The 27,002-nt window shown below is 37.8% G+C and overlaps 2 protein-coding genes across 2 annotated transcripts in view; one reads left to right on the top strand and one right to left on the bottom strand.

The window, feature by feature from the left end:
• LOC140929302 (cyclin-dependent kinase 5-like) lies at nt 1–21,099 on the bottom strand. Its single transcript, XM_073379106.1, has 12 exons — nt 20,933–21,099; nt 20,741–20,829; nt 20,067–20,134; nt 18,157–18,217; nt 17,236–17,292; nt 16,402–16,497; nt 15,365–15,439; nt 14,183–14,279; nt 11,666–11,735; nt 3,731–3,791; nt 1,448–1,534; nt 1–252 (listed from the first exon to the last, which is right to left on the bottom strand). The coding sequence occupies exons 1-12, from the start codon at nt 20,967–20,969 to the stop codon at nt 157–159; spliced, it is 894 nt and encodes a 297-aa protein (XP_073235207.1). The 5' UTR covers nt 20,970–21,099; the 3' UTR covers nt 1–156.
• A 115-nt stretch (nt 21,100–21,214) lies between these two features.
• The window catches only part of LOC140930292 (unconventional myosin-Ib-like), a 49,141-nt gene continuing 43,353 nt past the window's right edge, over nt 21,215–27,002 (top strand). The window contains exon 1 of the mRNA XM_073379971.1: nt 21,215–21,445. The gene's annotated coding sequence lies outside the window, so the exon portion shown is untranslated. The remainder of the gene's footprint in view (nt 21,446–27,002) is intronic.

Below are 27,002 nucleotides of genomic sequence, written 5' to 3'. Positions count from 1 at the left end.
GCTTTTTTTTTCAGAGATAAAATTTTATTGTACATTTATGAACATATTAATAAAGATTGGCTAAAATATGATTACAATATGATTTATACTTGAAGGATATGGCTCAGAGCGAATGTTAAGGGGCATCTGAAGGTCTGCATGTCTGTTTTTGTCGGTTTATGCGCGAAACGACGGACTGAGGTCGGAGAAGTAGGGATGCCGCATGGCGTCTTCGGCTGATATCCTATGAGCGGGGTTGAGAACCAACAATTTCTGGCAAAATGAAATGAATGCAGTTAGGAACTGTTCAATTTTGCAAGCAAATTACAGCATCGGGGACCGATGGGTGGATAATTGGGGCGACAGGAAGATAAAATGGGCGAAACTATGAGCAAGGTGATCCAACGCCTTCTAAAGAAGACCGAGGAAATATCAGCAAAAATAGCCTGAGAAGAATTTCCCAAAACTGATATCAAAGCTTTTTGCAAAATACTGATGTTCTAAAGAAGATGCTTGTTTGGTTTAGGGCGTGGCCTTCAGCGCCAAGCACATTTGCGGATTTTTGCATTTTATGATCACATTAATATTTAGTTTGAATTTTAATAGTGCGAGGGTGAAAATGTAAGTTTGATCTTTGAAATAAAAGCTACAGAAATTGAACGTATTTTTATCTGGTGCTGTTTTAAAAAGCTTGCAAAATCGACCTTGTAGTTCACCTTTGGGGCATTAGGAGTGGAGTGTCATAGGCTCGGTTTAAATGCCCTTCTTCACATGAGCCGAATCGAATTCAATGAATTTTTTTCAATATATCGCACCAGCGGAACGAGGAAGTATTACCACGGCGCCCTGGCTTACAGTTTTCAGTGTCCAATTAAGATATCTTGACTACAAAGCCGGGGCCGTAGGCTTATGAAGATTTAAAATGTGTGTCTCGCTCACTGTGTCGCCAAGACCGTTATCTTTATTGTGGTTTTCTAATCCGCATCCCTTATCAAACTAGGAGGCAAGCGCAACCCTATGTCGGCACCGAAAACAAGGACTCAGCTCACTATGATATGTCAAGCTATTTTCTATCCTTTTAAAAAGCTACGACGTGTCTTCTCATTAAGTGAATTCCAAAACTAATGGTCGAGTTTTGTTATTTAAGACCATATTTCGGCACTGAAACTGTTTCCTCAGTGTCGTCTGTGGATATCACGGATGTCAAGGATGGAATGGATTTCAACTCTCTTTTAAGTTTTAAGGCTATGCCTGCAAAAATCACCAAAAAATTTTATGGATAGTGCCCTATGATGAAATCTGATTGATATCGTCTTCATATCTCTACAGGAGCTTTGTGTGAATTGGTAAACTAAAGGTGCTAAGTTATGACTTCAGCACAGAATTGGCCTAAAACATCAATATCCTCGTGACATAACCCCCGTTTTAAAAATCTGCACAAGCCAGAACAAAGAAAACATATAACAACCTGTAAAAGGTCTCTCCCAGGGGCAGACAGCTTTGGTACAACGACTGCCATCGACACTGCTCCGCCAGTTGGAAGGTGAGTAAAATCCTAAAAGTTCAATTAAAAAAGTGATAGAATGTGATGGTGAATTTTCAGCCTAGTGGACAAATGAGAAAAATGTTTATTCAGCCAGTGACAGAAGCGCATCGGAAGAAAAAAACCCGAGGACTCGCTATTAATGCGCATAAGCACATTTCGACATTCAGGTCCAAGCTGTATGCAGGACGTTTGTCACATTAACCTAGTTTAGTCGCCTTGGCTCCGTCGAGTCTCCTGCTGTAGCTTTAAGTGGAAGAGAATGGCCGGACTAGTAACCAAAAGGTCGTAGGTTCGACTCCTATTGAGAGTACGCGGATTTTTCCTCCGAGCCGCCTGCCCGGTCACTAACTGAATAAACATCTTTCATAATAAAAAAGTGGTTTGCAATGTGAGTGTCTTTACGGAACGAACGAACCCGGGACAAACCACAAAATCTATCGAATCGTATCTGTAATTATCTGTAGCCTTTAGAGCCAGGAAACAAGGCTGTTGTTGAATCGTGGCTTCGCCGACTATTGCAGAAGACCATCAGAGAAGGAGGTGGCTTCGATCGTTTACCACACTTTCCACTGGATAAATACGTGAGTACAAAAATACTGAGAGAAAGTTTCTTGACGGCCTTGCCGGGAACAAGAAAAACATGTCATGGCCGGAGTAATACATAAACCTTTATACGGGAGGCTCTATCTTTGCTAATAATAATAAATAAATGCTTCATTTACACTGGAAAAATCTTTCAGTGTTAAAATAACACTGGTATTAACAGGATGTCCAGTCTAGTTAAGTAATATACAAGCATCACAAAATATAAAAAAATCTATTTTAAAAAAAGGTTGGCATAATATTAATTAAAGCAAATTTAAAAAATCACAATGTACACCTGTGATTGTCAATATCATCTTTCCTCAAATAATCGTATAGTTCTCTCTTAAAACGAGATAGGCAGCGAATTCCAATGTTTGGATGCAGCTTTTTCAAATGTCCTTTGCCCAGAGGAGGACTTTGCACCCTTTACATTTAAATTACACTTATCCCTAAGAGATCTACTATGGAGTTGCTTTCTCTGGACCACTACACCACTTAACTGCTTTGGACAATTTTGATTGTTTACAATTCTGAAGATATAAATAAATCTTAGGAATCGTCTTCGTTTAAAAAAGTGTCAATAAACCCAAAGTATTCCTCACATCAAAGACCAGCAAAGGTCAGAAGATGATTTGAAACGTTGTGAGAGGGGAGGTAATCCACTAAACTTCATCGAGTTAACCCTTTATCAAAATTCAAATTCAGTCCTATAAAAGTAGTGAGGAGAAGTTGTTGAAGTATTAGTAAGTTTTATCTTCAGTTATCATGTCCTCACTTCTCATGACCACCCTGTTTTATAAAGCATTGATATTACAAGGAGAAACTTCATGATGATAACTCTAAGGACTCAATGGATTAATACTTTCCTCTGGAAAGTGTGATCTTTTCGCATGCAAAGTCTCGTCTGATTTATAGATATTTATAACACTACCACTTTGTATCTTACCATCTGCACGCTAGGAGGTCGAAGTTTCAAATACTGGGAGTTTTATCGACACCCCCGGTCAACCTCCCTACGGTTTTCCCCAGCCGGGCATCCAAGAGGCATGAAAAGTGGCTAAATTTTTAAAAACCCAGGAGAAAAATTGAACTTTATAGCATCATATCTAATTACTTTGTTGGGAAATCAGATTCTCAAAGGGAAAGTTGTTTTCCAAGAATCGGTGGCGACGAATTGAGAAAATAAGATAATAACAAAAAAAAACCAACCAATTAACCAGCCAACCAACCAACAAAGAAAACGAAGAATTGGCAGAGACAAAATTTCTCACGCCAAAGAAACACAAGATGCTATTTTTGCACTTACCGTTTCAGTTTTGTTAAAAATAGTTTTTAATGGTATTATTAATCAAATTACCCAGGCAGACATTCAGTGATATAATCTTATTGTTTCAAACTAGACACGCAAACTCGAGCAAAGGACTTTGACAAGACAGCAGCCAATGATATTTTTAAAAATGCTTAAGATAACTTTCTTCAAACGAAGTATACTGGTGACTACAGATCGCTATTTAAAGTTTTCTCAGAGTAAGTTGTACCTTGCTTAAGATAACTTTCTTCAAACGAAGTATACTAGTGACTGCAGATCGCTATTTAAAGTTTTCTCAGAGTAAGTTGTACCTTGTAATCTGGCAGTTTACACGCGTTGGGCCATGTTTCTTCCGATGGTGGACCTAAAACTCTAGGGCGTGGTCAAGGAGCAAACCAAAGCATAATTAAAGGACAACTGAACAGAGGCGCATTGATCGAGCACTCCCTTATAGAGCTAAAAATAATTCTAAAATGGCTTAAAGCACCAATTTGGGAAGGATAAAAGAGATATAAAACTGAGGAAGGGAGACAAGAGCAGGTCCCACCAGGGTACATATTTACCACATTGTCCGGTTGAACAAAGCAAAAAGCTGAGAAACACACCAACCTTACCGCCAACAACAATAATCAGAACAGCAATGTATATAAAAGGAAACCGCACTAGGGAACATAGAACTGTAATCAAGAATAGTAGTTTTTTTTTAACATATTATTTTGCAAAAGGTTATTTCGGCGTTGTCAAAGTTAGCGGCATTTGAATGTGATTTGATACATTGAACCATACGGCAACATGTATTCACACAATGACTTGTCGACTTCGAAAGCCGTCCTATACTCGCCAAAAAAAGTGTTTACTCATTTTGTTTATAACTCACTTTCCTTAGCAAACTGATAATTAGTATGAGCAATCACTAATTCGTTACAATGAAACTAAGTTGCTATTTTCAACACAAAGACAATTAATCGTCGTGTCTGCACTTGAGAGCCCGAATGCCGTTTAGAAATCAGCAAAAAGACCACCTCGACGAGGGCTGAAAATACTCGAGACGCGGCGCGCGCCGTGCAAGGACTCACGCACAATTAAAAACAGTCAACTCTCTCTAAAGCCGACAGCTCCGGGACCGACATTATGTGTCAGTCTAAGACAGATGGCCGTCTTACAGAGTGTCGACTAAAATGAGTAAAGAAAGGCAGGGACCAACTCGAGGTGTCCGTTAAGAGAGAGCTGACCGTAACTAATAGTGGTACAGTATCTATTAAGAACTAATTAATCAAAAAGAAACCGCTGAGTACGTACGCACGTGAAAGAAGCCTTAAACACGCAAACAAAGCCGTTCTTGCGCATAGTACAGTCACGGACGCTTGGAATTTTTGAGGTTTACCGTGTTTAAGCACCTGTGATTTATTTCTTTGTGTTTTTGTTCTTTTTTATCCATTGTTTTTGGGCAACCTATTGTTTGCACTTTTTGTTTTTTGATGTTCTGTTTTGCGCGTGACATGTTTACTAGATTCATACTCAAAAGATACTTTTTTCTTGGTTCCGAAATCCTACCTCTATAACATGGACACCTCTACGATGCATGCAGAACACATGGGCCAGTCCGTTTAGTGCCCGTATGAAACGGGTTTTGAGAGGTTCGACTTTATTACGTTGAAATTGTGTTACTCTATGGACACAGTGGCCTATGTATGTTCATTACTTCGTTGCAAGCAAAACTTTAGAAAGACAAAACCCATTGTATTAGGATCCCCCCAAATCACTCTCCTCTTTCATTGAGAGCATTGACAAAATGTGATGTACTTCAAAAGCTTTGTCGATTATCTTTGTCTGGGCTGGTCTGGAACGTAAAGTGGATTGAAAAGTTGAACAAAGGCCAGATTTCCTCAAGTGGTTGATTTCTCTTGATCTTGTGTGATCGTCTTAAAAAAAAATGACCGGCAGAGAAAAAAATATACGTGTACAAAAGACATATTTCAAGGGTTGTGTCAGGCCTAGTTTTTAAGGTGTAATATGGGAATCCAGTTCGAAATACCTTAATAGGAAATATGCATGCTGGCAAAAACGAACGCCATTAATTTGTTGTTGTTTTGATCTAACGACTATGAAATCGTGCCAAAAAAAAACACGCAAAGGTTGTCGCGTGCAATCGAATACTTTGCATGAGAAAGCACATAATAGCAACATAACAAATTTAAACAAATAATAATAATTAAATAAATAAATAAATAAATAACAATAATTTTGTTTTTCTATACCTAAGCTAAGAGCCTTGCTTAACACCAAGTACCTTTCCCAAGGTGCGATGGTTTTTTTAGGGAGGATCCCTATTAACCTTTGTATTTTTTTTTTCGCTTTTAGTGAGCTTAAGCAACGACGACGGCGACGGCAACGCGAACGGCAAAAAAGCAACAAGTTTAGATTGGCAAAACAACAACTTCGCACATGCATCACGCTTTTTTGTGCATTTCTTAGCCTTCGTTACATGACTACGACGTTAAAGTGCCTCATTTCACGTTTTGTCGAGGAGGGGAATACAAGACAGCAACTTTCTTTTTCTTTTCTTGAACTTTGATACAGTCCTCTAGAATTCAACTTCAAAAAATTTGCCAACATTTGACGACTCAAACGACATAGAACAAGCGCGATAAAGTTTGAAACAGCGCCAATTCACTTTTTAAGTGACGTTTTCGAGACCGTCGCCGTAGGTGTTGCTTAAACTCCCAAATATTACACTCCTTTTAAGGGCTGACAATTCTGCAAGGACTAATTTCCTTCTTCAAAGCTTTTTCCGGTTAAAAGTGGATACTAATTTGCGTAGCAAGGAAAATACCATGGAGTGTAAAGCCCCTTTGCCCGCGGCTAAATGTCCTAACATTTTATGCAACATTTTCTTAGTCTAAAAAATAGCGTGCTAAGCATCCCTGCACCCCAGATAGTGCTGGAACGCGAATTCATGTTGAAATAATGTTTTGTCAGTTTTGTTTGCGGTTAAGATGTTTGGCTCACAATAAAAAAGTTTTATTATTAAAGGCGTTTTATTGATGTCAAATGTCAACAACTAATCATTGGTTGAAAGCACGCAGTCCCAACTGTTGGCAACGTTGACTATTTGCAATGACAGAACCGGAAGTTGTCCAATGGATGTTACATGAATGCTAAATGATGTCTAGCCGTGAGTATAATCAGTGCAATAATAAAAGTAGAAAGTTTGGTCGAGTATCCACAGCATGTTGTCAAAATTCGGCGATTTCATTGTTTGATTAACTCAAAAAGACAAATTTAAACTTTGATAAATATCCATGTCGACGAAGCTAAACCAAAGAGAAAAATCTTTACATCTTAGATTAAAAGCTTTAAAAAGCATAACATATTTTGGTCCGTTTTGTGATAACAAAAACAGACTATCGCGGCAACATAAACAAGTGAGACATGACGTGGAGTGGTTATATCAAGCCCACCGTCAGAAAACGCAGCAAAGTTGATATACTGTCTAAAGGATGGCCCCGAGGGGGAGGGAGGGAAGGGGGGAACTCAAGAAAGTTTTACACGGGGAGGCTCCGCCCCGAGGTCCAGCCCTTTACCCTATCTATATACTGTCTAAAGGAAGGCCCCGAGCGGGGGAGGAACTCAAGAAAGTAGTTTACGGGGAGGATCCGCCCAAGGTCCAGCCCCTTACCTTTATCTACACTACTTCTGACAGAAAAGGTTACACCTTTCGTATACCTTATTACAGGAAATCAACGATGCGTTTTATTAACGCGATTTTGACGTTAATTTAATGCATCTTAATTTACGTCGATGTTAATTTAAATCACACTATTTTACATCATTGTTGTTTTACAGCACGTCTATTTCTATAACAAAACCTCGTCTGCCCATAGTTCCACTATCAACGCGCCGGAGTCGCTATCTGACAGCTCTTCTTTAAGAATTGAGTTCAAAATGTCTTTCGACTGGTCTTTGTATTGAGCCTTTTCGCCAAGGGGAGTTCTAGAGTCTTTCATCGTAACACTTTCATGGCGCGGTTCATCCTCCCACTGCACGGTTGCCTTTATGGGGATTTGCTTTGTTTTCGAAAAGTTCGCGTTAATTTGATTTATGTAAACTTAACTTTTGGAAAATTCGCGCTAATTTCCTTCGCGTTGTTAACGTACATCGTTAATTTCCTATAATAAGGAACCGTCTATTGACAAATGGTACACCTTTCATATTCCTAGTTTAGAAGTTTGCATCCCTTTCAACTGCTGTAAATGCACTGTCTTCAAAATATGAATAAATAACAACAACAGAACGCTGTCTCGACTCTTTCACAGGCTCAAAATGCATCTCTTATCTCTTTTGGGCCTTTGTACAGACCGAAATGACAGATTTCCCTTCCCTTTAATATTCTTCAACAAGTGAAATCCCTACCCTTTCATATACCTGTAGCCTGTAAAAGGTACCCCTTTCGGGTGGAGCCTCTTCGTATAGGTCATTACCGTCTTCTGCAGTTATTTTAATCAATTTGCTCATCTTTGACGCCTACAATATCTCTCTTATCATAAATCCCCCAATAATCGCTCTGAGGGCTTATTTCAAATAACGTAAATGGAGGTGACATAAACTAGGGGCATTGGACAAGTTAAAGTGAGGGTGGAACATTCTTAGTATCTGGCACAAAATGGGATACTGTAACGTCACGGTTTTTATCCGATAACATGACAACGACAAGCTAGTGTTCAAAAATGTTTTCAAAAAGTTGCGGATTAGGCGATCGTATTTAGTCGTTTCATCAGATAGGTGTGGATTGGACCTAAAACCAAAACGGATTGCAGTTAAGTTAACTTGTGTGCCTCACTTTACTCCAAATTGAATTCCTTTGGTGAGAAAATGTGATTTCAATACTTAGGAATCATCTTTGTCTGTTAATTTTTGGCTGAGATTTTGTTGTTAAAAGACTATTGCTTTGCACAAGATGAACTACAGAAACAAAAATAAAAGTACCACAATCTAGCTTCTTAATCCTGGCGTAGTTCAGTTTACCACTCTGTTATAGTTCAGAATAACAGCGATAAAACACCCTTCCCTGGATTTCAGAGGTTTTTTCTCGCACGCTTGCCAGTGAGAGGTCCCGCACATGAAAAGTCCCCCCTGGGTAAACAAACTATTCTTTAAGCTAAGTTGCATCTCAACGTTCAAACGAACAAAATGACAAGAAATAATAATGATAATGATGATGGTGATGATAGTAATAAAGTCTCCCGTCTAAACAAGATTCTTAACTGTAGATACCAAAAACCGAGTGAGAGTCTGAGTGAGATGATTTTCGTATTCCGCTAATCTCATGTCATTGGAATTGTGCGGTTATCGTATACCTTGTCGCCCGTCCAAACAAGATTCTAAACTGCAGATACCAAAAACCAATATCATATAAGTAATCGTATTTCGCTAATTTGATTCATCAGTCTCGGTTTTCCGCCGTCAGAGCAGAAAGAAAACGTTTCAGGATTTTCCTTTATAAATTCGACTACAGTGGAAGGTCACAGAAAATATTATAAAATTGGGCGAATAATGTGGAGCGATTTTCATAATCTCAGTGACACCACAACCTTGACTTTCTTTCCTCTTCATTTTTTCAGTTTGGATTGCCAGCTCTACAAGCCATATTAAAATATGATCAGTTTAGGTATCCCTGCAGTCTAATTACAGCGCGCCTTATCGTTTAGATGTGATGTTCATTAAGGGGGCAGTGTGGTTGTTGCTTTTTGGGTGGGGGGCGGAATGATGTTGATTTGGGAAGGAAATAATTTAGGGTAGAAACAGTATACGCATAAACCAGTTATGTTGTTGTGGTGGTATATCTGACATTTCATCTCTTGTCTACCAATTATCCACTTCATATTCTAATTTTTAACAACCCCAAATTCCAGTGTTTTCCAATTTTCCAAAATTTTAACCATCCCTCACTAATTTTTATACATTAAAAGCATTCGAAAAATCATCCAAAAATTCTCAAATAAAAAGTTTGAACTAAGGACTCCAACTATATTGAGTCATTTTTTGATTGAATGAAATCTTGGCGAGATATTTAAGAAAAAGGGCGGAAATAAACGAAAAACAATGATTTTAATCAGACTGCCGCCTTAGTGAGTATCATCCTCAATATTCTTATAAAAAAGAATATGAATAACATTTACCGTATAACTCAACTCTCGCGTGCCCATAACCGCTCCTGTTCACTCTTAGAAAGACTCGAAGCTGCTCAAATTTCAAGGCTACGTGGTCGCAGTTGTTTGTCTTGGAATCTCTCATTCGAAAACATCACGACCGCCATCAACTTTGGCATGCAAGGAATATTGATGTCGGAAGAAAGAAGTTCAATGTTTTGTGAATTCTCTCAATTTCAGGCAAAATACCCAACAAATTATCAACAAGTTGGTTGTAATCTTAATAATTCTAAAGGTCCGCACTAAAATTTGGTTAATGTAATTTGCTTTGCTTTACCCTGGGAGCCGCCCTGTCTTGACTCTCCCGGCACCTGCTCTAGCTGGCAAGCGTACCCTAGAAATAACAAATACGCTTATCATGAACCAAAGATGTTTACTTTTCTTCAGTTATCCTCATCTACTTCCCCGTGTAATAGTCTAAGGAGAATGATGGCAACCAATTTAGCTAGTATGCAAACTATTTTAATCCAAAGGTTTGTAATCAACGTGAAACCGCAATCGTAAATGTCGTTTTAACCCCTTCACTGCCAGAGTACCTGATGGAGTTTTGTAAGGCGGCTCTAACTTTTGAGTCTGCAGACGAAATCCTATGATGTGACCATTCAAATGAAAGCTCTCTCCCTGTACTTACATATGGTGCTATTTGTTTGTCAAAATTTTCGACAACGAAATTTGGAATTTGGTCGAAATTTGCCGTTGACCACATTTGGCAGTGAAAGGGTTAAGGGCCGCGTGGATTTATTTGCAGCATGCGTTTATAGCCGCGCCTTTGCCCGATCACAATTTATGTTTTTAAGCTAAAAATGCAAATACGACGGCGCAAATAGAAGCTGCTTTACACGGACACCTTATTGTTACGGACAGTGTTCGTTGTCTCTGGAAAAGCCCTCACATTTTCTCTTAATTCAACCCTTATAATACGGACACCCGTTAATGCAGACAAAGGACACTTGTTTCCTATCCAATCAAGAGATTCTCATAGAAAATGAACCTCGCTAATGCGGACACTTCATTGTCAACTGTGTGCCGTAATAAACCTTTCCCTTCAAAGGTAAAATAAACTTCAGTTGACAACATGTCGATATTTCCAGCACTGAAGTACAACGAATAGGATGAATCGTAGATGTCAATTTCAAACTATTTTATCATAAAGCGAGTTATGAGTTTTTGATAAAATAATGTATATTGAAAATGAACGACTTTTGGGTGTCTTCATGGGCTTAGTCCACGTAGTGACGGATTTGTGAAGGTTTAATGTTTAATTAGATGCTGGAAATTGTCCTGTTTTGTTTCTTTAGTATCAGTTTATTCAAAGAAAACTTGTATTTTTGACTTTAATAACATGACCCCTCGGTGTTTGTATTAACGGGATTTGCATATTGGATTCCTAGAAATGACGTCAGAGAAATGTTATCACAGTCTTAACTGAGAAATTTTCGAAAAAGATGCAAAGTAACATAAACTTGAACTAATGTGAGAAAAGGAAAGTGTGTGTGAATGATCGTATACTATTGAAGAAATCTCTCATTTTAGAAGGAAAAGCATTGAGGACAAAAGTTAACACCTTCGTCACGTCTTCGGAGATCCTCGGACGTCTTCGGATATGAACGGATCATCTAGAAAGATTCCTGGTGATGTCACGAAAAAAAATTCACGCCTTTGACGCTAAAAATTGCCAGTATAAACTATGAAGGACTTTGATAACGTCTAGAACAAATGCTAATCACTTTTTAACAAACAATTCTTAGCTGCCGTTTCTCTGGAATTACAACTTCGTCTTATCAAGTTTTCTTAGGGGCGGGGTCGACCATTTGACTGTTGAGGAGGGGGGGGGGGGGCGGATATTTTTTCTCCACGTATTTCCTTGCAAGATATTTTTTTCCCTAGAAATCATTCTGCAGGACATTTTTTTCTGAAATTACCCATACTCCATTTCAAAAGTCCAATAGTCGGCCCTTATCAAACACAGCACAGCAACTAAAATGATAAACAACACAAACGATTCATGGACAATGAACTATGCTTAACAAAGGATACTTGAAAATTCGTCTAAGTTGGTCATCGACATCACTCCCTGGAAAAAGCGGTCTACCTCCATTCGCCATTTCTGAAGAGAGAGAAAGAGATACCACTTGAGGTAAATTTAAGTTACAAACGGTACAAAGTTTTGTAACGACAGCAAACATAAAATTTTAAAAACTCAAGAACCAACTGGAGAAGCGGAAGGTGCAATTGACCAATCAGATCCAGCGTTTGGAAAACGCGGGAAAACAGGTCCGGTGCCAAGCGCGGTAAAAAAAATGCGAACGCTTAGGCCTTTCATCAGATAGGGACCTCTAAGAAAATACCTTTCCTGCCTTGGGATGGAACACACACAAACGCCCCCTCTATAACAGACGTTCCCCATGACAATTGTTCCAAAATGATAGGAAATAGCAAAACAGAGCAAAATAAAACAATTTATTCATTATCTTGCTTGATTAATAATAGTTTGCGCATAACGTCTTGTTCCTTGAAAAGTTCAAAGTAAGGATTCTAGCCTGCGTAGCAAGCGTTTCCGTGCGGTTTCGGAGCAAAGAACGTCGAACGAGAGTCAAAGACAGCTCGAAAAATGGGGCAAGTATAAGAGCGGGGAGGGGGTGGGGAAGAAAGGAAGGAAACGCTTGCTGACAAACCCCTTCCTTCCCCTCGCCCTCCCCTCTCTTTCATTTTTTAACTCTCGTTCCATTTTTTTCGCGGCCAAAACCGAAACTCCCGTTTTTCGTCGTTCCTCGGTCTTTCTTTCATGGTCCGAAACCACACGGAAACGCTTGCTACGCAGGCTATAACGATTCTGACATGGAAGTTGAGCTTTAAAAAGCAATAGAAATCTCTAAACGGCCTAAACATAGCAAGAGAAGGACTGGATAATCTGGCGTTTATAAACCGTGGTGATAAACTCAGTGAAACCATACCGTAAAATTCCGAAAATAAGCCCCTCCGTGTATAAGCCCCTCTAAATATGAGCCCCCCAAACTCGTAACACAAAAAACCCTCCTTTAAATCGCCCCTCCAAATACAAGCCCCCCGGAGGCTTGTACTTGGAAATTGCCCTCAAATACAAAGTAAAACAAAGCAAAAACGGTACATTTCCTTCCAACTATAAGGCTAGCCCGATCGATTTCCCCCAACCAGTGTTGTAAATTATCCCTGAAAAGCCCTGAGGGAAGTGGATAATAAGATATACATTTACATTTACGATTTTGAAACGCAAATTTTCCTCGATAGATAAGCCCCTCCGAATATAAGACCCTCCCAAAGTAAGCCCCTCAAAAAAGGGCTTTTGAAAAATATAAGCCCCGGAGCTTATTTTCGGACATTTACGGTATCAGTTTTGTGCAGTTCGTTACAGTTATTAGAATAAAAGCCTCCCATCAATTAAACGCTCCCGCCACTTAGGGTCCTAAAATTAAAGAGGCGTCTGATTAGATCATTCACGGTAGGCGAACATATTTGCCCGTAGTCATATAAAAGGCAACCATAATTTTCCAGCTGTAGCCGTGGGATTATCGCTCCACCCAGTTTTTGAGTAGCCTATCTGTCCCCCAAGCAGTTCCGCCCATGTACATACGGCTAAGGGCAAGAATTGCCCATACCTGAACACGGATGCGTTAGGCGGACGCATTCACGGTTAACGGTTATTATCATTCGAGGGCCCACTACGTGACCTGCAAATAATTGGGCTTAATAACTGGCCTACAAATAATGATGTGCTCATACGCAATATCGTCCAACTGTGTTTGGCTTCAATGTTTGGCTTTAAGGTGATGTTACAAGGGACGATTGGCAACGACGATTTTTAGAGCTCCACAGGGTTGCAATGTTGGAACAATGTTGTAACAGTTCGAAACAACATGGCAACAATGTTGCAACACAGTGTTGCGCTAAAAATCGTCGTTGCGAATCGTCTCGTGTCACATCACCTTTAAAGTGTTTGGCATGCGTAAATAAAACCATGCTTTTCTCACTTCTTGCGCATGGCAGATCACTTCCAATCCATGATTTTATTCATTAAATAACAAACTCGGTGATCGAATGATAAAACAATTTTTGAACTCGGTTATCGCAAAATATCGTATTTTGTCAGTGTCTTGCAGAAGGTTAACAGACATCTTTCAGAGAAAATTGCTTTTGAAAAAAAATTCTAAAGCTTCCATCGGTTTTACAGTCTTCTAAGGACCTTTCAGGGATGGAAAAAAGGTTACGTATAGTGTCCATCAGCCACGAGACAAAGAAAAAAAAAACAAGAGACAAAAGTAAAGTCGTAACAAGTAAGGTGGCCCTCTTTCAAAAAAACCACAAAGTGCAGAAAAAAAACTCTTGATACTCCAAAAACTTCTAAATTTCCCGGAAACTTCTAAATATCGCGAAACTATCCGAATCTTGGTGAAAATGCCTACGAACGGTTTGTTTTGATTTTATTACTCCAGACCTCATGCTTAAAAAAGTCAATTCATGAGTTTGTAGAGGAGAAATTCTAGACCATTCCCTGATCAGCCATTGGCCTAAGCTCACCTGCAAATATACATCCAGCAGACCACATGTCAATTGAAGTTGAATATAACTTTGCTCCCATGAGGACATCAGGGGGGCGATACCACAGGGTCACCACCTATGCACACACAAAAAAGACAATATAGTTCACCTCAGTATCTAGACGAAATGGGTGTTTCTTGGTCTTGCAGAAACCATTGTTGGCTCTTTGAATCTTCTGTGTTACGTAATTTAGTGATTTCAACCGTCCGCAAAACCAAGAAACTACAGAAATAGATGTTTTCTAGGAAGAAATCATACACACACCAATAAACCACATGTCTCGCTAAGTTAGAAAAAAAAACTGTATTTAGAATCTCTCGCCAGACACCCCTTTCATAACAAATTGGCCCTGGAGATTAAGCCAAAAAGGCCGTTTTAATCGAGCCAACCTGTTTTCTGATCACTGCTCAAAACAAATACGAGAAAAACTACTATAATTAAAGACTATGTTGGCTTTCATTTATGATGCAAAACTACAGGTTTCTATTTTTGGGCATGTGCTGAAGGCAAAACTTCAAGGAATTGTTCTTTCCTGACGTTTCGAGTGTGATCCCTTCATCACGTTTTTCAGCAACTCTATCACCCTACAAGGTGGCCAATCTTCCAACTCACTTAATAAAACCAAATCATTGAACTTCTCTTGGAACTTGTTTTGCAATGGTAAACCTAAATTGTGAAAAGGTTGCAAGAACGTGAAAATTGCCTTGTGTGTCAGGGTTCAACGCTTTAGAGGTGCCAGGTAAATAACCTGAAGATGGAGTTCCTCATCAATTAGAAATGTAACCCACAGATATCAAGGTGACCACCAATCTGGAGAGGCAGGGGGGGGGGGGGGGGCACTCACTCAAGTGTCCAGCCCCAAGGAGTTTTCCTGTCCTTTCCACAGCTATACGACGCATCTGTTAGGCCCTTTTAGGTCCTTCCACAGACTGTTATTGACAGATTTCCCTGCCCTTTCATATACTTCAACTCATGAAACCTTTATTTTTGCATTACACCTACAGCTGAAAGGCCTGAACAAGGTTTATGTATATGTACCGCTTTTGTGAAGAGCCTCCTTTGTATAAGGCATTGTAAGGAGTGCCTCCCTCCCTAGGTCACTAATTACATGTATGGATGAAAAAATGAAAAAGTTAAGACTGCAAGTTAAGGTTTGTTCACCTCAGCAGAGTAGCATCTGACAGGAATGCCAAATGCTCTCGCAAGACCAAAATCTGCCAACTTCAGTTCACCATCCTATAGAAAGACAGAGTTCAAAAACATTAGTTTTTTTTAGCAGCAGGAACACAAGTAGTACCAATAATATTGATATTATACTACCAGTAAAGACAGCTATAGCTGTAATAATCATTGGGCTGAGAAAATAGGCCCTTCAGTGTATAGGCCCTTCAGTGTTTAAACCCTTAAAATGGATCAATATACAATTATGGGTGCTGGGGCCTGTTTCTTGAGAGTCCCAATAATTAATAACCAGCCCAGAAAGCTGTTGTTGTTTACTGTGCATTCAAGATTGAGGTTTCAATAGTTTTGCAAATAATACATTGATAAAACTATAGTTAATAAAACAAAGGGCTGGAAGGACCTGTACATACTTTTACTCTTTATATTTTTGAATTGAAAATTTGATTTCATTGCCAAAGAGTTACCAGGATGGCGAGACACTGGCCCCTGGACGCATACTACAGAAGGCATCTCTGTGATGGAACATGCCTGAAGCATCGGACCCAGAGGGGAACTAAAATGATAATATTTTAGTAGGTGCTACATGCTAATAAAACTAGGATATGACTGTTCCAACAGTATGGGGTTCATTAACATTTGTCTGAAGCGCAGTTCACATTTTTTCTGAATTCACTGCACCTGTATATTTTACCTTATAGAGGGTTTCGTTAATCACTTGTCTCATGATTGTCACTTACATATGTGTAGGTACTGATCACAACGTTTCAACCACATACTGCTGCTCTTCATCAGGCAATAGTGACGATTTACTGAGTATGACTATATGTACCACCGTGGTTGTTAGTAATTGGTGTGTCATGAACCTCGCTCATGGACACTATCGCCTGATGAAGACCAGCAGTACGCGGTTGAAACGTAGTGATCAATTATTAGTGACAATAGTGAGAGAAGTGAGAAAGGAAACCTTTATACACATTATCCACAATCAACAATTATCTTTCATGGCATATTTTTACCTTATTGATGAGAAGATTTTGAGGCTTGAGATCCCGATGAAGAACGTTACGGCTATGACAGAAGGCTAGGCCCCTCAACAATTGAAACATAAAGGACTAGAGAGCAACGAAGGCATTAATTTTAACTTGGTTTGCTAAATACATGAAAGGTATAGCTGCTTCCACACTGATGATGTCAGCTGCAGATCCCATGTCCCCACTCCCGCCCCCCACCCCCGAGAAAAAAATTAGGTTTTAAAAAAATTTAGGTTTCTGTTTTTTATTTCTGGCATCATCTTCAAAAAAAGCTATTAAGAATTATGTTAACAACATTACAGAATTTTTTTAAAAAGTTAAAAAATATATGACGTTTTGACGTTCTTGGACGTCATTATCAAGTAAAAAAGTATAGTATGAATGTTCTATAAATACAAGAAAAACAATAGTTCATTACAAAGAAAAGTAACATAAAAATATGTTACAAGTTAAACAAAGAGTTTAGCACTGATGGAGTCACTCTGAGTGTTAAGGCTAGGCCTAAGTTCTTTTTGAAAAAAATTCTTACATATTTTTAAGAAAAGGTTTTATGCAATTATTTTTTTATAGCTAAATGTTTGAAAAAACTGCCTTTTTTATGTAAATGTTACATGAATAAAATATTGCATCATCATCTTAGTTTATGATTTAGCTAAAAAAATAACTTGCCTGGGTCCTCAACCATTGAACAAGTGAGAACTCATGAAAAGTTACTTGCCTGGCAGGAAAATCTACTTTCCCTGGATGACTGAGCGGGACTTTTTTAACGATATAAATTACATGACTGTACATTTACAGTAATTTAGAATAAAACAGCACCTTCACAACTGCTGCATCCACTTCTCCCTGGCAACTGTCAAAATACTTTTTGAGATCCTACAAGGTATTGAAAATAATTTCACGTCAAGTTTTATCCAAAATAAGACTAAACTATACAGGGTAACTTTTCATGACAAATCTATCTGGTACAGTACAAATGTATGAATGGCAACCTTAACTGCACTGTACAATTTTTTAGAGAGCATTTGAATTTACAATGCTCATCAGTTTGTCCCCCTAACTCCATTAGGTCATGGTCATTTTCGTAACAGAACATTTTCAGTAGCTTTGATTTGCTTTTTTTGCTTTTTGTTCTTGCACAAAAGCTATTGGCCATATGCTGATTGGATCGAATATCGACATTTGATACAAGAACATGTACTTCTCAGCACAAGTGGGGGTCATGCCAAGCCAACCATGCAGCCTGACGTCTAATATCAACACCACAAATCAAAAGTATTACAGCACATAAAGAGCTAATAAATGGCTGACAAGAAACTGAGAGGACAATGTACAGCTGTAGATACATGAACAACCACAACAATGGCACTAAATGTACTTTAAATCCTAAAAAAAACATGAAGGGTGGGTGGGCAAGGCAAGTCAGGAAATGGCAGATGACAACAAAAACAGCTAAACTCTAAAACACCGTGTGACCTGAAGAGCCGTGGACACAGGAATCCACACTCCTATCAGTGCGTGAGAAAAACATTTTCCCCTCCTTTTTTTCCTCAGCCAGTAGAACACCACACTTACGACCATCTAGCAAGACAAGAGTTTTGTCTTTAAAGATGAGAGTCTTGCCTCGTGAGAGTATCATGGTAAATCAGTTTTGAGTGGTACTGTACACAAATACGCACTTTCCAAATGATGCTATTTTTTGACTGAGTGTGTGTAGAAAGCAATCAAACTCTGTCTTACCTGATCACAGTATTCAAAGACCAATGTCAGCCTTTTCTCGCTATGCATCACATCATGTAATCTATCAACAAAACTTATAGTTAGTTCATTTTCAGCAGTCCATTTCTTTTGGTACAAAATTTTATCACCAATAGTTATTGATCTAACCTGTGTACAGACCCCCCACCCCCCTTCCCTTAAAAAGAAGTCTGGGAGGGGCGCGCTTCGGTAATACAGGCTACAACTGAAATAATCAGTTGGGAGAATTTGACGAAAGATCAAGGCATTAATTTTTCCTTTGTTGATTATTTTATTATTTCTCATTACCTTCAATCTTGATTCTGTTTTGGTATTGTTAGTAGGGAAGTAAGTTGATGTTGGTCACCTTTGGGGCTTTTAACTCGAAGTCTACATTGTAAGTCTACATTTCTCATTTGCCCAGCTTGTGCACTTTCAAGAGGAGCTCATTAAAGTTTGATGCTATTATTGATGATATCAAATTAACGCAGGCATATTTAAAGAGTAACACATGTACATGTACTTCGATTCAGATGATATCAAACTAACTTTGACCAATTGCAGTGGCTGTTCACAAAAAAATTGTTTTTTTGCGGGTGTATAAACTGTTCATGATATAAAATTAAATCAGACAAAATAAATTGTTCATATAAAAGCCCTGTAGGATACTTGGATCCAAACTGGATGACATCAGGGTGTGTTTAAAAAATTTATATTATTTTTTACATCATATTAATACATGGTTACATTGTAGTTTTCTTTGATTTCTCTTTTTACAATAAACAAATATAACACCATTGTATACATTAGGCATAATATAAGCTGACTAAAGTTATACAGATTTGCTTTTCACTGTATGAATTATTTTATCTTTTTAATGAAAAGAAATTACAGAAACACTTCATGGTGATAAAAGCAGCTGTGGCCAACCACAGTTCAATAAATTAATCACATCATGGTGAAAAACAAATAGGACACTATAATTCCATAACTTTTGTTCCTACACAGACTTTTTTCTGGGTTTTTATTCACAAAACAATATGTCTATATATGTGTAAATAAAAAATACTGTACGCAGCCTTATCCTTTAACAAGGTATTATGTGAAACAGCTGGAGAAAATTGATAACTCAGCAGTGCTTTCTGTTGCAGAATTGGTGTAATACATTACCACGTACTCAAATGTAAGTCAACAGACACTTGCATTTGGATTCTAAAGGCTCAAGGCTCAATTCTTGAAATTACAAATGTCAAGTCAAATGTTTAAAGACCACTGCTTTGAGTTTTCAGTTGAGAAATCCATAAAAGTTTTGCGTTACTAATTTCTTAAATTGGGCAAATGGACCATACTCTCTGATATAATGCACTCTGACAAAAAGCTTAGAATTACTTAGAATTTTGAGAATACTTAGAATTTTGAGGCATGGGAATCCATTTTCCAGACTACTGTCCACCAACATTTGAGAGGTAATGCAATAAACCCTTTTATTGTCTGGCTGAATCAGTGAGCAGGCAAGGTGAAGTGAATTCTGTGCTCTGATTGGCTGCCTGAGCAGGCAAGATGGACCCATCTCGCCTGCTCAGGATTTCCTGCATTGGTCCCCCGATAAAAAGTTCTCCTTTTGGCAAAATAGTAAATCCTGTATTGACCAAGCATGTTTGGACAATACGGCTGTATATTGGCTTCGTTTTTTTCCGCACTTTTATTGACCTCAACTTTCTCTTGGTCGATAAAAAACTCAAAAAAGAACTTGGCCAATATCCAGCCATCTTGACCTCATGCTTGGTGAATAATGCATATTTACAGTTGTTCTGAAAGATAAATCAAATAAATTCCCTCACTGAAATATTGAGCATCACAGCTGTACATCACTTGAAGCCAGCAGCAATGATACCATGTGTCTGTTTTCTTACCTCACAATATTCTTATGTTTGACCTCCTTTAAAATGCAAATTTCTCTCAAAGCAGAGCTAGGAATCCCCTGGAACGAACATCACATGAACACATGTCAGGAAAATGATAACTATTTTTTCTTCCAAGCTTGAAAAGAAAGAAAAAATGCTTCCAAAGATAAGGAAGAAATATACAAGTTCTATCGATTTGAATTACTACGGCAACAGTATCCATATTTTTGTCACTGTAACATATGGATAAAAAGCTGTCCTATATTGCAGAACAATACTGTGTTTCAAACTCCATGATTATATTCTGTGACTACGTAACAACAGAGATAAGTACATGTGGTGTGTATGAAGGAATCTTATTTAAATCAACATGTTGCTTGTGGGTATGGTCTGAGTATACATTTTTAAAACTTTTCACAATTTCGTTTTGTATGACTCAATGTTTCAAGGAAAACAGTACATAAAAACATCAAGTTCACAGTGGTCTGTGTAGAAAGCGAAAGTATTTATTCATAACACATTTGCTTTTACTACTTAGAGCTGAAAGAAAAAAAATATTCTCTAGGTTCAAAAACTACTTTAATCTTGTTTTAATCACACATGTAAGCCAGGTTTTTTATAATCACACAAAACAGGGAAGAGGGAAACATACATGTGTCACAGCACAATTTTAAAATATTTACCTCATCATCTTCGTCGAGTCTCACTCGTTTTAACGCTACTATCTCATGCGTTTCCTTATGTTTAGCTTTGAAAACGGTTCCATATGTACCTAAAGATCGTTGAAACAAAAAATTTCCCGCGCAGTGCGGAATAATTGTAAAACGATATATATTACAGGCCATTTAGAAAATCACAAAGTTTGCTGACATTACCTTCGCCGATCTTCTCCAGTTTTTCATATTTCTGCATAATATGAATCTACTTTCTAAAGGTGTGCATTCAGAGCCTCGTCTAATATTTTTTTCGTGCTAGAAAAGCTAAAAAATCTTGATAAATTTACCGAACCTATTCAAGTTCAGCCGATGACAACAAAACATCATCCAGGCCTTCCGTTTGCTTCTTCCATAGGAGACCTGGCACTAACGGGAGACTCCGCATTATGTTAACAGCGCTGGCGCAACCTGAACGCGTCAACAAACTTCTTTCGGGGGAAGGGTTTAGAAGGGTAGTGGCTCTGGATTTTGACGGAGGAAATTACAGCCCAAATTCTCGTGATTTTTGGAATTCAAGCTTTAGTGATGTAAGAATACTATGAAGTCGACCTTCTGGCGAAAGTTGGGGCTTGAAAATTGAACATTTCATGATAAATTGACTGCTTAATATTGCGACCCTCGACACGACCCAAGTTAAAACTCTCGTTGGTTTGACCAAGCTGCAAACGTTTGGTAAGTTTTACTTCCAGCATCATTTAATATAATCATTCTTTATCTTTTTGTATATATTTAGGTATTGAAGACGTTCGTTTTTTAATGAGCATTTTTCAATTTTACGGTGATACCTGTTTTATAAGTGCTAAAAACTCAATTAAAAATACCCCGTAAGCTCACGTAAATAGTAAGCAGTTAATCACACTTTGAACCACTTTCCTCCGTGAACCGAGTTATGATTTCATTGGCGTTGGAAATTGAAGTTCGAGGCTTCCTATGAAAATTATTGCATCGGTTACTTAGAAGTAAAGTTTAAATTAAGCTTAAGCTTATATAAATATAAATATGCTTGCAAGAAAATCAAGATTAACGAGCAGAAAATTTTATGTAAGCTTATTTTATTCTAAGATTATAGTAGACGCGTTGTCATAATGGAATGTCTTTCATGAAACCACCGCAAAATTAAATGGTCGTTTATAGTCTAGCCACAGGGATCTCGTTTTAGGGTGTCGATTGACGGCGAATTTGTTCTTGAATAATCAGATCTGTTTTGGGACTGATTGTAGAATGTATGAATATTTTCTACGCTTCATTAGTTAGTTTGTTCTTTTCAATAAGCTGTCACCGCTAAATCAATTTATGTGTAAATTGATAATTTCTAGAATTTTTCTTTGCATGGATTATTTCCTCCAGAAATTCCTTTATTTATTTGTTTATTTCAGTGTCATTTAAGGATTACATTTAATTTTTATTGACTTTAATTTACTTGAGAGCTGCTTTTCCCTTTTACCATTTTATCAGCACTCATAAAGATTTAAATGAAGCTGGTATAGTGAACGGCTTGCCCTGGAGATATTTTGTGTGAAAATGATTTTGGTAATTTTTGGGTGCCCCCATGTTGATAATGATCAAGATAAGCCATATGTGTTTTAAAAACCTTGGGCCCAATTGTTCAAAAGCTGAACTGTGCCTGTGCCATTGGGAGGTTGGGGGGGGGGGGGTGCTCCCTCTAATGGCCTATTCGATTCGGGAGGCTCCAGGGATTAGGCTCCCCTGAAATTTTCGAACTGTTGTAAAGTTTTCCACTACACATTATGGGCCTCAAGTTTTCTCGTGTTCATAACAGAAAATTTGAACCCCAGGGTGCAAAGAAAGTCAGTTTCACAGCTTGGCATACGGGCAAGCTCTAGTTAGCATGTACTAGCCCAAAAGTCATTTTAACTAGCCCAATGATGAGCAGGATTGATAACAGTTCTTTTGTGATTAGAATTTCTTAAAATTTTTCACTTGCCTGGAGGGCAAGTTAAGAACAGAATTCACTAGCACAGTGGTAAAATCCACTAGCCCTGGGCTATTGGACACCACTTTCTTTGCACACCGGACCCCCTAATGTCGCAGGAAAAGATTTTATGATAGCTTGAAAATTTCAAAATTACAAGGAAAACCACTCAAGCGTGACTGGGTGGCAAGTGTTGTTTTTCCCATACAAATTTTTCTAATTTTGGACAGCTGTTGCAGTCGCTAGTTTTGAAATATACAGCTGAAAATTTGCAGGTTACCTAATTTGAATATGCTCTTTCAGTTCCTGTTTAGGTGGCTCATGCCAGTTTCTTCCTTTTTTCGACAGTTTTACTTTAAAAGGACAAAACAAAAAAGCAAGCTTAAGCCACAACAGCACTTAGTTACACAATGAATGCTTGACTTAAAACAACCATTATTTTGTCATTAGCAGTTACCATGGCAATGTATGGACCTACTTTTTAGCTTCCAGCACTAATAAATAGAAAACTAAGCCAGTGACCCCTACTTTTTTTGGACAACTACTTTTGGCTTTAGAAAAAGAAAATACACAGTAACATTAAAAAAAATTATACGGCGCAGATTTTTTTGCGAAAGTGGGAAATAGGACATTTTTATTCAGTAGAAATTTCCTTCCATAGAATTTTTCCATTTTTTTTCTGGCATTTCTTTCAACTCTAACAAAATATTAAAGCAATAAAAATAGGGGGTTACTGGACTTGTTTCCTTTTAAAATACTTTGAGAATTCACAATTACCACGCTTGTTTTCGTATTGTAAAATCTGAATCCTTTAAGAACATGGGTTGCTCACATGCTGTGTTGACTGTTACATGTATACTTGCAGGCATCCATCGAGTTTGTTTACGGTCTTTGTTAGTCTTTGCAGAGAAGAAAAAAATTTCACCGCGCATCCAATTTACAATGCCTTGTTATTAGGTTTTCTCATTCAGTGTAATGTTTGGTAACTTGAAACATTGCCTTCTGGACTCATCAAGAGACAAAGCGAAGTGGTAAAGACAAAATTATGACTGTCGGGAATATCGCCTTAATGTTTTCAATTTTCTTTGTCGATCTTGTAAGGATGCTACATGGTAGCTTTGGTGTATACATGATCCAAATGACAAAATTTAGTCAAGAAGATAAAGTGTGGTAAATTGTGGTAGTATTCTAGTTTATTATTTTTGTTGTTGTGCTAGTACTTATAGGGTCATTGCTCTTTTAATCCCTGTCATGATCGATCACAGTGCGCATGCAAGTATTCCTTTTGAAACTTATGTGTCATGAGTGGAGAGATTATTGTCGTCTTGAAAATGTATTGTGAAAATAGGATTTTACAGTTTATGTAGAGACTTTAGAGAAATGCGCATTTTATTTGAAACAGGCCAAAAGTAACCTTGCACAAAGGTATTAAAACTTTCACAGTAATGACCACACGCTACCATATCTGTTTTTTGTATCTTGCGCGTACAAAAATGGAGTGGGATAAGCACACGTGATGGACTCTGCAAGCAAGAAAACTAGTACGAGCCACCTTAAAATCATTTTTCCAAAACAAATGGTTTTCGTGTTTACAGAAAGTTGATCATGTGACCAACTATTTCAAAAGGCCTATATACAGACACAAACAATCGGTCAAAAGTTTCCAACAAAACAGTAAATAAATGAGACTATGCTATGATCTTTTGCCCTGTGAATCAATGTTTATGGAAAATTTGAAATGCAAACAGCAGGGTTCTGGAACACAATCATGAATAGCATTACAATCTTGTATGTCACTTTTCCATTATATTAATATTTTATCTGTAGGCATTTAGTAATTTTGCTGTCTAAAATGATGAATTGGTTGAGTCATACGTAGAGTATGTAAATTAATGTATTTGAACCATTTAATTTGTTATTTAATGCAGGGTCCGAAATTAACTTTTTAATACGAGCGCCAACTGGCGATCAAGTATAAATTTTTGGTCGCCAGAGGGTAAATTGTGGTCGCCAAAAATTCCCCCTCCCTTTTTTTCAAATAAAAGTTTAAACACAAATAAAAAATGCATGGTATGGACGTTTTTGTGCTTAAAAATTGCAATACTTTCGCTCCCGATACCTGGAAGAAACCGTACGTGTACGAGTGAAGTCTCATTTTTTCCACAAATTACTTTTTGGAGATATACATGTAAAGCCATCTGATCTAGAACGTAGGAATAGAAAGCTGTCTGCCCATGACTGTACCGGATCATATCAAAACTATTTTCTTCCGATAACTACCACAAAACAATCCACAAAACAACCACGATGCATAGCCGCCATGTTGCTCGTACCAGGCCACATTTTTTTTGTGCCACATTACTCGTAATGGCGGCTTGGAAATGTCAACTCGTATTGATCGTAGCTGTTGTGGAGGTATTATTACAGGAAGATTCGTTTCCCTTTTAATTAAAAAATATCAGCAGGACAAAAAGGAAGACACCTGTTGGCAAATAGCTATTCGAGGTTTCAATTCTTAATCAGTTTCTCCGAACGTTTAAGTCCACAATAACAACCAGCTTTACAAGTCGTTAGCTGGCGACCAGCTATGAAATTCTGGTCGCCAGGACTAAATTTTTAGTCGCATTGGCGACCAGGAAGGCGCAATTTCGGACCCTGTAATGATAAGTTTTTTGTTTGTTTATATTCTTCAGGTAAATGAGGGTTAAACAAGCAACGAATGTAGCTAAAATAATATTATTATTTTAAACATTCACAGAAAAGAATAATATAGATTATGCATGTAAATTATTGATACAGGTGATTTATGCAAGGTGCTCTCAGCAGGTGCTCCATTATCTAGTTTTTCTCTTTTAACAGCCTGTCTTTGTATAAATAGAAACAAGGAATTAACCTGTCAATCCTTTGACATTTTCATTGTTAAGAGCACAGCATCACTGAGCTAATTCCAGGTTTTTAATAAACTGTGTAAATGTGCCAAACTGCACATTCATCGAATTATGTGTTTTTGTTAGAGATTCAGACTTGTAGCCATTGAAGGAGGCTTTCGGTAAGTAGAGTACACTCAGGGTTGTCCTTGTTCTTTAAATATTTTTCTAAAATGTTGTGTTTGTAAACAAGGAAAACATAGTGGTTTCAATTAACTTTCACTGTTTAATATACACTTTATGAATTCATACTAAAATATTGGGCCTCTTTTCTACCAGCTGTGGTGATCATTAGTTTTTTACATTTTTGTAACATTTGAGAAGAAAGAGCTAATATTAATACTGCTCACAATGGCCACGCTGTAGATTTAACAGTAACATGCAAATTTTAAATTACTACTTTAACGCTGATGAACTGTCCTCAAAGTTGAAATGAAAGTAAGGAGAAAGCAGTAGAAACTATAAGCAGCTGCAAAGGCCGCTAGGACATGAAACTCATCGGTGTTTCCTGGTGATGCGGAAATCATTGTTGGTTTGCTTTTATTTTGTGGTGTGGGGTATTGTTCATTGTCTTTTCAATCTTTTGTATTACGTCATTTGGTGATTGCAGTCACCTGCAACACTAAGAAACTACCAAACTCATGCATTTGCTATGTTTACTGCAGTGAGGACCTGTTAGGGTGGATTTCCTCTGTCGTGTAATTTTTACATGCATGCACATGCACGTAATTTTACTCGCATAAATAAAATAGAGACCAGGTTTGACTTGTTCTGGTTAAACGTGAAGTTGAGCAAGGTTCAACTTTTACTTTAAGTTTTACGTGCGATCTTTCATACATTGCCTCTCTTATTTGCAATCTTAAATTTTAAACACATGCATACATCAAAATTACGTGACAGAGGAAATCAACCCTTAGGGTGAAATTCTGATAGGTGACATGGCCTTGAAACGTTGACATAATAAGGCAAACGAAATGGTGACAAACATTACGAAGATGGCTTGAAATGGCAATAGTGAGGAAGACAGGTGAAATTCAACCCTTTCACTGCCAAATTTATAGCCAAAAGCAAATTTTGAGCAACTTTCCAAATTTCATTTGGGAATAGCACCATGTGTAAGTACAGGCAGAGAGGTTTCATTTGAATGGTCACATTATAGGATTTTGTCCACAGACACAAGTCACCTTACCTTACAAACTCCATCAAGCACTCAGGCAGTGAATTTAGGGTTAAACAACTGCCAAAATTCTGACAGGGACGTTACTTCTCCTTCGACACATGAAATGACAGGTTTTGAAATTCAGACTTAAGGGACATAGATACCCATGTTCTTTTATTTAACTATTTTAGTAATCTTTTACATGTATTA

Source organism: Porites lutea, chromosome 3, assembly GCF_958299795.1.
Source record: "Porites lutea chromosome 3, jaPorLute2.1, whole genome shotgun sequence".
Taxonomy (NCBI): domain Eukaryota; kingdom Metazoa; phylum Cnidaria; class Anthozoa; order Scleractinia; family Poritidae; genus Porites; species Porites lutea.
The sequence above is the reverse complement of the archived record's forward strand: the minus strand, read 5'-3'. Positions and strand labels throughout refer to the sequence as shown.

Excerpts from the sequence above, each read along its gene's own strand:
- LOC140929302 (XM_073379106.1), bottom strand. The coding sequence starts at position 20,969 with ATGCAGAAATATGAAAAACTGGAGAAGATCGGCGAAG. Across the intron at positions 17,293-18,156 it reads TCTTTGAATACTGTGATCAG|GATCTCAAAAAGTATTTTGA; the intron begins GTAAGACAGAGT and ends AATACCTTGTAG. Across the intron at positions 3,792-11,665 it reads CAACTTAGACGAATTTTCAA|AGTTTTAGGTCCACCATCGG; the intron begins GTATCCTTTGTT and ends ACCACGCCCTAG.